Source organism: Euprymna scolopes, chromosome 11, assembly GCF_053919585.1.
Source record: "Euprymna scolopes isolate OS-2025 chromosome 11, ASM5391958v1, whole genome shotgun sequence".
NCBI classification, from domain to species: Eukaryota; Metazoa; Mollusca; class Cephalopoda; order Sepiida; family Sepiolidae; genus Euprymna; species Euprymna scolopes.
Window position 1 is genome coordinate 93048893 of NC_136492.1, and position 14461 is coordinate 93063353.

At 36.6% G+C, this 14461-nt stretch overlaps 1 protein-coding gene across 1 annotated transcript in view; it reads left to right on the forward strand.

Moving 5' to 3' along the window:
- Positions 1-7151: 7151 nt before the first annotated feature.
- Positions 7152-14461, forward strand: part of LOC145287965 (transmembrane protein 256 homolog) — a 40656-nt gene continuing 33346 nt past the window's right edge. The window contains exon 1 of the mRNA XM_080135936.1: positions 7152-8093. Coding sequence (XP_079992062.1) covers positions 7730-8093 — 364 coding nt within the window. The 5' untranslated portion in view covers positions 7152-7729. The remainder of the gene's footprint in view (positions 8094-14461) is intronic.

The following is a 14461-nucleotide window of genomic DNA, read 5'->3' on the forward strand; positions in this document are numbered from 1 at the left end:
TGTTTGTTTTTTTTTTCTTCCTATTTTTTTATTTTTCTTTCATTCTGTTCTTTTTACCTACGGACCATTGGTGAAGTGAGGAATAACAGGAATCATGCAGCAAACCCCATCATCGTATCGGCGATCAATGCTACTGAACTTTCTGGTGTGTTCCAAAATCAGAACCACCTAGAACTATACTTACGTACCGGTGAACACTTCGGATTCTTCATAGGCTATCATTTGACTAGAATTGGATCCCAGAGTCTTTACCTGTTACAATTTATCTACATATTTTATAAGTTCTGGTTTATGACTTTTTTAAATACCAAGTACTTTATTTGACAGTTCAGATCACAAAAGACAGATCAATAGGTTAAAAAAATATATTCTATATAAATAAAAAAAACAGTAGATGTGTGTATGTGTGCGTTTAACCAATAAACTTCTAAACTACTGGTCAAATACCACTAGAATTTGCAGGAATAGTAATCATACACCCAGAATGGTTTATAATGAGTAAAATCTTTGTTTGGATGGATGGATAACATGCACAGAAATATGTCAACAAGTTGAAATGCAAAATGTTCATTTCAACTTGCTGACATATTTCTATTACTTTTGTGCATGCACAAATTCAATCATAGTTAAAGCCAAAACACATTTAATTTTAAATCTTTCTTATCTAACTGTTAGGTTAGCTCAAACGGTAGTGAATGTGGTTGAAGCACTAAATGTTTTGGTTTCGATTCTAGCACCCAAATCACTTTTTTATTTTATTTTTGAAATCGGTACTATTCATTACGTATAATATAACAATCAATAGATAATTGGCTCTGTAATAATAAATATAAAACCTGCATGAATAAAATATATTTAGGCATATTTTACGACTGGCAAGGTCGGACGCTCCCTCCTGCTAGTAGTTTTAATATAAATTATCCCAACTAGAATCAATTATAAATGAAAAAAAAAAACCCTTATTAAAAGCATTTTTATGTGTACATTTTACAACTATTTTTGCTCTTGTAGAGAAAAGAAAACGATTAATTTGCAATAATAAATTTTTCAATTCCCAAAGGCTAATAAGTTCCTCTGACAAACAATATCCATTTTGCAGTCTCTCATTTTGTTGTGACCTTTATTTTGTATTGTAGATCAACTGAAGATCACAATAGCGAGAACATAGAAAATGGATAATTTTTGATCCTCCAATTTAACTAGTTTCACTCTGATGAGTCTTTGTCAATTGAGAAATTCATACTTTCAAAGTAATCCATTGCAGAGATTAATCAGCTGTAAGATATATTATATAAAGAACAATGGTTAAAAAATGGGATTGGATTTTTTTTCATTTATATCTTTCTATTTATATACTTATAAATTTCTTTTGGGTCTTTTCTAGTAATCTTGTTATCTTTTGTGTTTGTCAGCATTAATAGTCGATGAACTTTAAGTGATTATAATGTTAGTCAATGATTGACTGGCTAAATTAGTTAAGATAGATACGATCACCCCCCCCCATTCTTCCTTTTCAGCCTTGTACTACATTTTGTATCTTTATAAAAATAAGCATTACTCACTATCCGATATTGGGACATTTTACATATGCAATTTAAACACTTTAGAAAACAGAAAATAATTTCTGGTTTTAAACTTCTCAGCAAACTCCTTATGTATGAAAATATTAAAAGTTTTGGAAGCTATTTATACCAAATATTTTCATTCATTTATTTGATTAAAGCACATCTTTAACAAAGTTAGTTACAGTTTTTTTAGCGTTTTGTATCAGTTGTATAGTTTATAACAATTAGTTTCAATTGTATAGTTTATTTCAATTAAAAAATAAATGAAATAAAAGTAATCGAGCAATGTTCTTCTTGAAATAATGGAGTCTTACAGACATAATCTAAACCTATAAAGCTATGCACAACGTATATTATTATGATAGGTACGTATATTTAGTCAGTAACTTCTCATTCAGAACATTTTAATTCGACGAAAAACTTCTTACTTTATTCAATTGCATTGAAGAGAAATCATGTGCCTGCTACAAAGAGACAGTGTCTGCATGCAGAGGTGACCTGAGATGGCTAACTTCAAAAGCCATGGTCAAACTAAACATAAAGCGAGATTGTGATCTGCAATTTAGCAGTTGAACACTCTGGTCTGAAATTGATTTCAGTGGTGTTGTAAAGTTGTGTTCTGTCCCGCGTACAATCTTTTGAGTCTGCTTCAATAATTTTGATCACGTCCGTTCGCATAACACGTCGTCTTTCAACTCAGCGGTCGTTCCTTTTACTGCTTCTTTTAAGCATCTTGCATAAACTAATTTGCATAGAGTTTGTGTTACTCACACGTGATTGTCAAATACAAAAACAACGTTTCCATTTTAACTTTCTTTTTTTATCATTATTTTTTTCCTTAAGCGCATGAACACAACACGCATGCTAGTCACAATTTTCCCTACACTTCCCCTCTGATCGCATAACTACAAACAGGGCAGGGGGTAGGATCCATCTTTGTTGAGTACTTTTTTGAAAAGGATAGGCGTGGGCCTCACTCTTATGCATGGTTTCATCTGTGGGTCGGCTTTCAACAGTTCGTTTCACACCCATCAGTTGGGAGGTTACTAGCATTGAAATCACTGTCAAGCAGATCTGAATTCAGATAGATTAGCCACTCACTATCCTCAGGATTACTTTTGTCACTTGGTAAGTGCATCTGTATTATTAGTTGAACGTCTTTAATGTATCAAGGCCCCTCATCAACTTTCACAGACTGTGGGCTGATCATTTTAGTAATGCGATCCGTGTTATATTTTGTTGTGCACCTGACATACAGATCTTTAACCCAAACGACGTCTCCTCTTTCATTCTTCCCTTCAGTCATCTCTGGTTTGGGCAGTGGGTTAGTACAACACCTTTGATTCGAACATGATATCTATGCAGCACATCAGCTGGCAAGGTGGAAGGAGAAACATCATCCTTTGGAGTGACGTGCCAGTAAGTTGCCTCTGATATTGAACAATTTTTTCTGTCCGTGATGGTCTTAACAGTCCTATGACTTCATTCTACAATTCCGTTTCCACTTGGTGAGTAAGCATATCAAAACCGCAAATGTATGTCCCATTTTTTGCAAATTCTCCAAACTCTTTCCTGGTGAAAGCAATGGTGTTGTCTGTCAGTATTTCCATCGGTGGGCCACACTCAATGAAAATATTCTCCAACTGTCAGATTACAGTGGTCGCATCTGTGTGATGCAGTGGCCGCCATATTACAAATTTATAGAAGCCACAGTCGATGATAGACATTTTTCATCATTGTGGTGAGTTATGTCCATCGCTAATCTGCTCCAGTTGTTCTTCACGCTGAGTTTTCCTTTTTTTCCAGTGAACTGGTGCCGGATCTATTGACCAACAGATTTAGCAGTCTATTTGGACACTTACGAGTCAACCGACCTTGCAAAATATAAAGTTCGTTTCACACCTGGATGTTCACTTTGATTATGGGTGTTAGCCACCTGGTTCTCATCCAGTTGTCCTGCTGTTATGCAATTCTCTTTCTCACCAATTCTCTTTCTCACCAGAGTACCGTGCAGGTGGATGGATGTACTCAAGTACACCTGGTGAGACTATCTCTGTGGTTCTGCTCGGACTTCACGAGTTTTACATTGATGGTCAATCCACATTATTTCACCAGCAATTGCAGGGTTCCTAACCGTTGCTTGATGAGCATCTCACGAGCTGCTCTTGTGTTCACACGTACTTTTCTAGTTATAGTGTCGGAAATCCATCAGTGCACGCACACCAAATCAGTAACCAAGTGTAACATTGTCGCTCCCACTGAAGGGCCAAATTGACTCCTTTGAGTGCCACGTCGATTTAAGCGAGATTAATGTGCTAAGCATCGTTAGTTGGGCGAAGCCAACACTCATCCTCAATCACCATCCTATTCTTTTCCAATTCCACTCCTGTGTCTATGCAACTCACAACCACCCAAACTGTAATTTCATTACCACTCATACACCCGTCTCCTCCAACGGATCTGTTTCTTGTACTTTGTTCAAAATTTCTACCAATATGTTACAAAGAGATGTGTTTTCGATTCTGTCATCCCAGCCCTTTGTTACTGCAGTTGCTAGGCACTTGATAAATGCAACTGCCACTCGGAGCTATCCACACATGGGGAAGTGACCAACGAGTTTCCTGCAGAGAGAAAATACATGCCAACGGGTCAATTTATCAGGGATTTCTGAAATTAGACTTCCTCATTTCCATGAAAGAGTGCCATCTTTTTCCCAAACTTACAAGCCAAGAATTCTGGCTCTGTCTCTCAGTCGTACCAGATCCTTGGAAACCAAACCACAGTCTAAAAAATGTTGATGCACGTGCGACACAGGAACTACACTTTCATCAATGAAAATATCATAAACATATGCTGATGCGGTGCTTTTGATTGCCTAATCTCGCAATACGATGGCATCTATAACAGACTTCATAATAAGTGGATCCACATTGGAATTTATGTTCTTCTTTGCAACCTCTCTCTTACAGTCATGATCTCAGTCTTTTCTATAAATACCATAATGGCATGTGTTCTTCAGAATTGCCTGATCTATTTACTGCTTCTTTTGTTCTGACTCGTTTTACTTGCTGGTCTAGTGGTCTCCATTAATTCATATTTAATACAGCTTCCTATTCTAGTAACTTCTTTTCAAGAACTGTAAGCTTGTGGGACTCTCTTCCTGCTGACTGTTTTCCCCCTACTTTTAATCTTGGTCTTTTCGACCAAGGTCAATAAGCATCTGCTGTCTTTGCAACAATTATCTTACATTCTTGTTAGCTTCTTACGTTAAGTCGCTTCATACTTTGTCTGGAGTATTTACCATAAGTTTTTTTTTTTTTTTAATACAAGTGGAGACAAAAGTACTCGTTTTATTTTTTAATAAAAAAATTCAATCATTGTTTTTGTTTGTTTGGTCAGATTACATCAATTAACTCTGGGGGAGAGGGATAGCAATAGTCAATCTACAGTTAGGAAATGTTAAGGGAGCAAGAATCCTTTTTGTATATGCTCATTTCAAGAGATAGCGTTTACTATTTTAGACCAACTTAGTGTTACACTTTCCTTTGTGAGATTGTGAGAAAATACAATATATATTATGTCTCCTTCCCCTGATCTTCTGAGATGGACACAAAGCTTTTTAAAATTATTTCTCTCAATCCTAGGAGGACTTTCCCTCTAGGCAGCACTTTTCCCTATTTCACTAAACAAGAAAAGATTCGATCCTTGAGAAATAGGAGTATGCATGTGAATACCAGTACAGACTGATAAGTTGGCATGCCATGTTCAAATCCTACTTGATCCATCAGACAACTTTTGTTATGTATGTTATAACCTTCATGTGGTCTATGCTGTGAGTAACTGATATTTTTTAAAATGAACTCGGGAGCCAATGTCACCAAAACAGAATATATACTTCAAGGATGAGAGTTCATATATAAATGTTGTTTTAATTTGAATAAAATAAAATATACATCAAGTGCGCTTGAAAGCCAAATCACAATGTAATATTAGGAAAATAAACCAATATTTTATTTGTTTGAAATTTTATCACAAATATATTTCAGAGGTATACTCCATCTTCAGTGTGTTGGTTTTTTGGGTTTTTTTTCATTTCTTCTTCCTTGCCATGTTGTAAATTTGGAGAAAGAAGTCTGTTTGTAAAGAGCCGCACATTGTATCTAGCGGTTGTATTTTGAAATGTTTGAACTGTACATAGGCAACGCGAGAATAACGTCAAGGATGAGAGTTCATATAGAAACGTTGTTTTAATTTGAATAAAATAAAATACACATCAAGTGCGCTTGAAAGCCAAATCACAACGTAATATTAGGGAAATAAACAAATATTTTATTTATTTGTTATAAATTTCAAACAAGTAAAATATTTGTTTATTTTTCTAATATTACGTTGTGATTTGGCTTTCAAGCGCACTTGATGCGTATTTTATTTTATTGTATACTAATTAAACTTTGTGAGTCTTGTTGTCATCTTGTTTGTTATCACTCATAGTGGATGACGTCACAGAAGGATGACATCTTGTTTGTCGACATTCATACTTGCACTTTAGATGATGTCACAAACGAATGACATCATTCATTGAATCAGAGGGAGGAAGAGATTCTTTATGATGTAACAAAAGTATTTTGTCACTTGCTACAATGGATAAAGGGGAAGAGATCCTTTATGACGTCATGATGTAATAAAAAGGGGTTGGTACAAGTAGTGATAGGAAAGGGAGAACAAGAGGGAAAAGGGAGAGGAGAAAAGAATGATACATGGGAAAGAGAGGGATAGAAAGCGGGAGAAAAGAAGAATAGAGGAAAAGAAAATGAGTAATAAAGTATAGGTATAAGATAAATAAAGAGAAAAGGAAGAGTGCATAAAAATTCGTACCAAGATTATTATCAAGAAGGAAATATACTTAACTAGCAGGGTTGCCAGGCATTGCCTGGGGTAAAAGTTTAACATAACTTCTACCTCTCTCTCTCTTTCTCCTTCGTCCATTTTCCCTCAATCTTCCCACCTCATATTTTTTCTTTGTCTAGTCTATTCAACTCTCTGGATACACACGGATACACACACATAACTCTCAAAGAGAGAACTTGAATGCCTACTAGACACTATCCTCGAGTGTCTAAGGTCTCTCTGTACAGGGGTTTGTCAGAACAATATTTCTCTTAAATGAGTGATTTATAAGTGAAAATAAAATAAATGGTAAAAACATGAAACATTTATTGTCTTTAGAATTATTTGTTTTTTTCCTGTACGATTGTATTAGATGTAGCAACATATAATTATTATTTTTTGTCTTTGTTTTTTTTTTTTCACAATAAGATTGTATAAAAATATATCAAAATATAATTTTAGCAAAATGTAGCAAAATATAATTTTAAAAACATGAGACATTTATAGAGACTTAAGAATATTTTTTTACACAAAAATTGTTTTTTTTTTTTTTTTTCACAGTAAGATTGTATAAACATATATCAAAATATAATTTTTGGTTTGTCAATAGAGCAAAATATAATTTAATTATAGAAGTTTCTATTCATTTATAAAAATTTATAGAAATTTTTAATATTGTTTTTGTTTTTTCAATGAGTGAGTGACAGCCCTGTTCGACTGACACACGCCCTCTATCGGCCGTTCTTGAAACTAAAATACACACATTCACCTCATGGCACTGTCATGCAAAAGTGCTAAAACATGGTACGAGTAAAAATTTAATTGTTTAAATATAATGCTAAAATCATTTCATTCTAAATAATTTGGGTGACGAAAATAGGATTACATCTTTAATTTTTAGAGTAAGAAAAACGTTTATTATGGCATGAATGGGTTTCCATAACTGGTGATCGCTGCTGCTGCTGTTCTGTAGATTGTTTTCGTTCTTTTACACCGGAGGAGAAGTTCGTTTCATTATGTATCATGTTTTTCGTTGTCGTTTAATTTCCGCGTAGTTGATTTAATCTCTGTTAAACTTCTGGTTTTACACAGAAAACAAAAAAAGGCATATTTAAAAAGAAAACTAACGATGAAGACTGTTATTATTTTTAAAAATTCGTCGTGTTTCTGAGGGACAAAAGAACACCAAATTGTTTTTATCCGGTGACGTATTAACACCTTTTAGTTTGTTTGCGAACAGACAAACTTCTGAACCCAAACCACAAAAGAGATAAGTTATGGACTTTCTTCACGGTGTAAACAATTTCTTGTGGTCGTCCACAGCTGCTGTTGGGAATTTCGGCTTAAAGACTACGCGAGCAATTGGCAACCAGATATTCGGTGGTTCGACTCACTCCGGTGTTAACAACACCAACCACGTGGCTACCGGTGGTGGTGGGTGGACAAGCTATTTTTGGTCCGGTCAGCAGAACCCATCGGGTATAATAGGCAACACCAGTTGTGCCGGCGGACCAGATCCTCCCTTTGATGTGCGAAGGAAAGACGTTGTTATGATGTGGAGTCGCGTCGGTAGTAACTTTGTCAGGGTCGGCGGACTCTCCGGCGCACTGGCGGTGAGTTTGGGGGCGTACGGAGCGCATAGTAAGTTGTTTTGTTTTTATTTCTTGTGATTTGTTTTCATTAACATGTTGTTATGTGATTATGTAACGAACAGTTGAAAGGCAATTACACAAAATGAAGACCAAGTTTCAGAAACAACACAGCACAGCAGCAGCAGCGCTTATTGATTTGGTAATTTTTTATTTTCTTTCCACCTAACACTCACATTTATAAAAAACGACTTTTACAAATTTTCGAGTATGCTGAAAACGAATATCACATTTAAACTTTTTCACAGACAAGTAGTTTTTTGGATATTAAGAATCTTTTTATTTTCCAATGTATTAATAAATATCACCGCCGCCATTCTTAACATGGGGAGGAGGGAGTGTTTTGTAACATGCACGCACTTGGGGAAAACATTGCCACCAGTAAAAACGATCGATTACATCGGATAATAATGGTCTTAATATTCAGAAAAGTACTTGTCTGCCCCACATGTAAATGTGACGTTCGGTTTTAAGTTAAAACTTTTAACATACCTGAATATTGTAAAAGCTGTCAATTTAAATGTAAGCGTTGAGTTGCAGTTAAAGTAAAAAAAAAAATACCATTTTGTTTATAGACAATAAAATATTTTTCGGTACTGGTCGCGGTAAGAGTTCCCTGCCGAACACCCTCAAAAAACAATGACTTCTCCCCACGCATGCGCAAAGGACATTTTAGTTGCCATAGTAATAAAATACATTACTACACATTTATTAATAATATCTCACTTTTAATCACTTTTATCGACTTTTTTAAAACTTTTTAAAAACTTTTTAATAGCATTTTCTTTTTAAATGACAACGTTAATGTTTATGAATATTGAAATAAAATACATTACTACACATTTATTAATATCTTTTTTTTTTTACTGTTTATGTGTCACTTTTATCGACTTTTTCTTCTTATATTGAAATATTATATATATGAAATATTGAAATAAGACATTACTATTAATATCTTTTTTTTTTTTTTTTACTATTTTACTGTTTGTGTCACTTTTATCGACTTTTTCTTTTCTTTTTTAATAGCATTTTCTTAAAATGAATATTAAAATAATTTCCCAACTTTTTTCATTTCTGTGTTAAAAAAAGTCGATAAAAGTGATTAAAAGTGAGATATTAATAAATGTGTAGTAATGTATTTTATTTCAATATTCATAAACATTAACGTTGTCATTTAAAAAGAAAACATGCCCTTCCCTTTGCGCATGCGTGGGGAGAAGTCATTGTTTTTTTAGGGTGTTCAGTTCGGCAGGGAACTCTTGGTAAATATCCAGATCCGCTACTACAGAACACCGACCACTCTAATTTGCTGTTTTATAAGTAATTGAGGTCGCTGACAACGAATCTAATAGTCAAACTTGGGGCAAATTTACCGTTTGCATGGTATTAACCCCCGATACCACGAATAACTTTCCACCATTTTGCAGCTTCGGTTTACGCTACGCGCGTGCGCTGCAACATGAACGACGGCTTGCTTAATGCTTCACCTAGCAAACTGCCTTTTCACATGGCGTACCAATTAAAAAATTACGGACTGACATTTTTTTAATGACTTACAGTTAAAGAAAAGTACAACAAATTGGGACTTTTTTTTTTTGTCTCACGTAGTTTTTAATGTGGTTTACAAAAACATAAACACCAAACATATTTGTTTTTCATTCTTTTTTTGCGGGAGGGGGGATTCAATTATAGAACTTATGTGGCTTAATAGGTGCTTTTGCAGTTTAGTTAAACGTTTTTCCGTAAGTAATGCACCGCGCACCGACATTTACCAATTAGAACACCATTTAACATTTTCCGAAGATTTTACTGTTTACATTGGGGGCACGAGCGGGGGGGGGGGGGCGGATGTGATGTTGGGAAGCTGCAAAATGGTGGAAAGTAGTTCGTGGGTTCAGGGGTAAATACCATGCAAACGGTAAATTTCCCCCAAGTTTGACTATCAGATTCGTTGTCAGCGACCTCAATTACCTATTAAAAAAAAAAAAAAAAAAAAAATTAGAGTGGTCGGTGTTCTGTAGTAGCGGATCTGGATATTTACCCTAGATTTTTACAAGAAAAAAAAGCAATAATGTAAATGTTTTTCTGTTTCTTGAATGTAATTTTCATTTGTACTTTTACTTTTCGGCTGTGCTTCTTGTTCGTTACTAGTACTTGATTTTATCTAGCCGTTATTTTCTATCCTGTCAGTTTGTGAAGAGCATTCACAATTATTATTATTATTTTTCTTTCTTTTTTTTTTTTTACTGGATCAATTTTGTTTCGGTCATCGTCAGTTTTGTATCCTCTATCCTTACCGATGTTAAGTCATTTAAAAAAAAAAAAAAAAAGATTTTTTTGTACTCCATTTTCTTTTTATTTCGAATCCTATTTACGTTGAATGACCATGTTAGCAACAAAACAGCAGATGCCATTCGATTATTTTTTTCAAAACATTCTTTCTTCAATCAATGTTTTTGGCATTCCGAAAAGAATTGTTTTTGTTCAACTTAAATTTGTTTTTAAAACAACTTAACGCAAAATAATTTTGATTGCACAGAAGAGGACATTGCTCTTTAAAAAAACAAAAATAAAACAAAACACACTCTCCCTAAATGCATATGCTATAGCCATGTCTACCCCCCCCCTCATATTGAACCGGTGCTATGAATTTGGGTTGTCTAGTGTCCACTAAACATGGATGTTATTGTTTTATTCCCTTTACAAAACTCAATCGTTTCCTCCAAAGCTGAAAACTATCTTTCTTTCGTTTTCTTTTTTTTTTTTTTTTTTTTCCGTCCTTTTTCTTCCCTCTCCTGATAGGGCCAACAGTTTGGCAACCCGTGACTCTTAAAGATGAGATACTGATGACCGGACTGTCTATAACCTAGCTGATCAATCGGCTGGTTGCGTCAATCCCCGCCATATAAAACTCGCATCAACCCAAACCCACTCATAACAAATATTATTCTTATTCCAACCTCGCTAATAACTACTCCCCCCCCCCAAAAAAAATGTGGAAAGCAGTAAAGCAGTAGTGGAGTTAATTGGTTATTTGAAGATATAAAGAACTTAAAGTGTAAAACTTTTACCAAAATGACCGGATTGCCACTTTGACTTAGGGTTAATAGTAGTGTTCAAATGCTTTCATTCTTTTTTAATCTACCCTGCCATTTGCACTTTCCCAGAACGTTTGGTAGAGAATAAAATACCTTCCGTAGAAGGCTTTTCTTCTGGCAGAAACGTATGCAATTTTCTAAAGAAATAAGAATTAACTCGGTGAAGTTCATTGTTAGGTAATTGTACACAATTGTCTGTAAGACTTTATTTGTATCAGCCAATTTATTGTCTGCATGTATATTAGCAAAATCCAGAATTGTAATCAAAATTCAGAAATCTGTTAAATTTAGGCACGGCCAAAACAAAAGGAAGGAGTAAGTATTTTTTAACGTTGTCTCTCTTTAAAAATCTACCAAAAATCAAGTAATTATCCAATCAATACGTAATTTTCACAGATTATTAAGTGACGAATGAACTTTATAAGAGTCTTTTTTTTTATGATCGATATTTATATAAATATTATTTTTGCTTACAACCCCCCCCCTTTTAGTTGTGGTCACAAATATGCATAAAATAATCAGCCGAAACTGAACAAAATATATTGTTGTGGGGAGGGTGATGATTGTAAATAAAGTATGTGGGGGTCGTCAGGCCTTTTTAGGAACTAACTTCCTCCACAAATAAATAAAAAGAAGACTTACATGCAAAACAAACGGAGGTTTATTCACAGAAACCAACCATTAACAAATAAAATATGATTCTCTTTATAATGAGTTCAGAAGTCCTTTTTAAGTGTTCGTATATAAAAAAAGGAGAATGTCTTTTTTTGTTGAACTGTTCATATGTTAAAACATGTTAAGAGAGGCAATAGGTAATGCGCGCCTGTGAAATTGTATGAAGCGCGTGGAGCGGTGAAAATGGAAGAGTGATAGTACCTATTTACTATGCCTCTCCACGGGACAGAGTTAGACACCAGGGTCGTTTTTTAACGTGGAGAAAAGGTACAAAAATAAAAATTGTCTCGGTCGTGAAGGATTTCTCCTCCACCGAAAGAGAACAAGAAAATGAAGTGCAGCATCTGAAGAACAGATACTACACTTTGATCTTGTTTATATATTTTATTGAGAAAGAAAAAATTGAACATAAAAAACGTACAAAAAATTCAATTCAACAAAATTAGGCACAAGGCCCTATAAGAAATTGGGAGGGGGAGGGTACAGGGTCTTTTTGACTATGTAACAGATGAGACTTTGAAGTCTTACTCTTGACTGGCAACATTTACCAAAATACCTCAATCACTCTGTGGATCCTAATCTAACTAATAACCCCAGCGTTCAATGTAAAATTTAACTATGTACAATTTGTATATTCATTTCTGTATGTTGTGTGTGCATTTTTTTTTTTTTTTTTTTTTTTTTTTTTTTTTGTGTATGTGTGAGAAAATAAAGTTCGATTTCATTAGAAAGAGTTCTTGAATTAATTGGCATAAAATGTTCGTGGAGTGGGAAAAAACTAATGAAAATGTTCATTTCAAAAATAAGGAAAAAACTACTAATGTGTTGTTAGAATAGTACAGGGGGGTCTTACTATGTGGCTAGATCCCCCACTGTTTTCCGGGGAACCGAAAACAAGCAGAGCATCCCTAATGGGGTTTGGGGAAGTCGCCTTAATGGAGGTGGGAGAAAATAAAGCAACGGATGGAGGGGGTAGGAAGGTGACCTCTGAGTAGGGGGATGACTGGGGGCATCAGAAAATAAAGATGAGGAGCAGGGGGGTTGGGCAGACTCAGAGGTTCTCTAATACCAAAAAATAAAATCAGGAACAGAATCTCATTTGTACCACCAGTCAAGAGTTACTTTACTGAACTTATAATGCTAACCTAGGCGGGATGGGTTCCGTAGGACCCAGCACCGCCCATGCCATGCCTAAGGAGGGAACACGTATTGAAACTTGGCTCCTCGGCGGATGCACAAACTAGTGCTGTGCACCCACCTCTTGTCAAATTCCACTCTAGGCAACCTCTTCCAATCGCATCTGATCTTTACTTTAAGCAAATGTTTAAAGTAAAAGATCAGATCCCGATCAGGAACAGATGTCCCTTCGCGGACCAACTTGAGGCGTGTGATCCAAATGGTCATGCGCGCTACTGCTAGGATCGCCAGGAAAACCAAACTTTCCTCCCTGGGGAACGGCGGCTCCATGTTGTACACAAAAGTTCCTACGTCGAGATCGAGCGGACACTCGGCATCGATGCGAGCTGTTACCCCCTCGACGTACTTTAATAGGGGCTGTATCCGGCTGCAACTAAAAAACACGTGCTCGATTGTTTCGGGCTCGCGTTCGTCACAGCACGGACAGAAGCGCCTGGTATGTTCTTTATACCGGAAAAGTTCGTCGAAGAGGGGCAGCGCATTTCGGACCAGTCGCCAAGTCAGGGAGAATTCCGAGTTATTCAGAATCTCCCGTCCCGGCGCCCAACACCATTGAGAATGGACAACCTCCATCGACCATCCCATCCGCCTACAAAGTGAATCCTTCGCGGTCCCCTCCACTAAATCCCGATACAGTTTCTTCCTTGGCTGATCGAGGACATTGGTCCCCGGCAAAGCTCTAAGAGCGGTCCGGCATTCGAAGAAGAACTTGGACTCCCCCTTCGGTCTACGATGACCTTCTACCGAAGGGTTGGGTTTGAGATTGGGAAACGAGTTCTCAACCACAGGGACCCAAGGAGCGTCTCCTTCAAGCGAACGACCCAGGAAAGCCAATCTCTCGGCGTTTCTATGACACAAGAGACTGGGCTGACCCAGGCCTCCCTCGCTCGGACTTTGAACACAGACCTCTCTGTAGACATAATGTTTACCCTCGTTCCACAAAAGTGAATCGAGGCGCCCTTGTAAGCGGGTTAGTCGTTCTGCAGGGAGAGGAAGTACAGACAAACGGTAAAGGATGAGCGGAAAGACGTATGTAGCACACGCCTCCGCCCGACCCTTCAAGGACAATTTCCTTCCAATCCAAGTCTTTACTGACGATTTGACCTTAGACTGTACTTCCGACCAATTCTTTTCCAGCTGAAGTCCCGGTCCAAACCCGACACCGAGAATGCGGACCGGTCCATCGGTCCATCTGAAAATACCTGGAAGCGAGTTTACCCCGGTCCAGGCCCTCAACCGCAGGCCAACAGACTTGCTACGGTTGAAGATGGCCCCTGTTACTTCTTCGTATCGAGCAAGCACCTCGACCACCGCTTGAACGTCCGTGAGGCAAGACACGAACACGGTGACGTCATCGGCGAATGCGGAAACCCTGGCTCGTGTGCCTCCA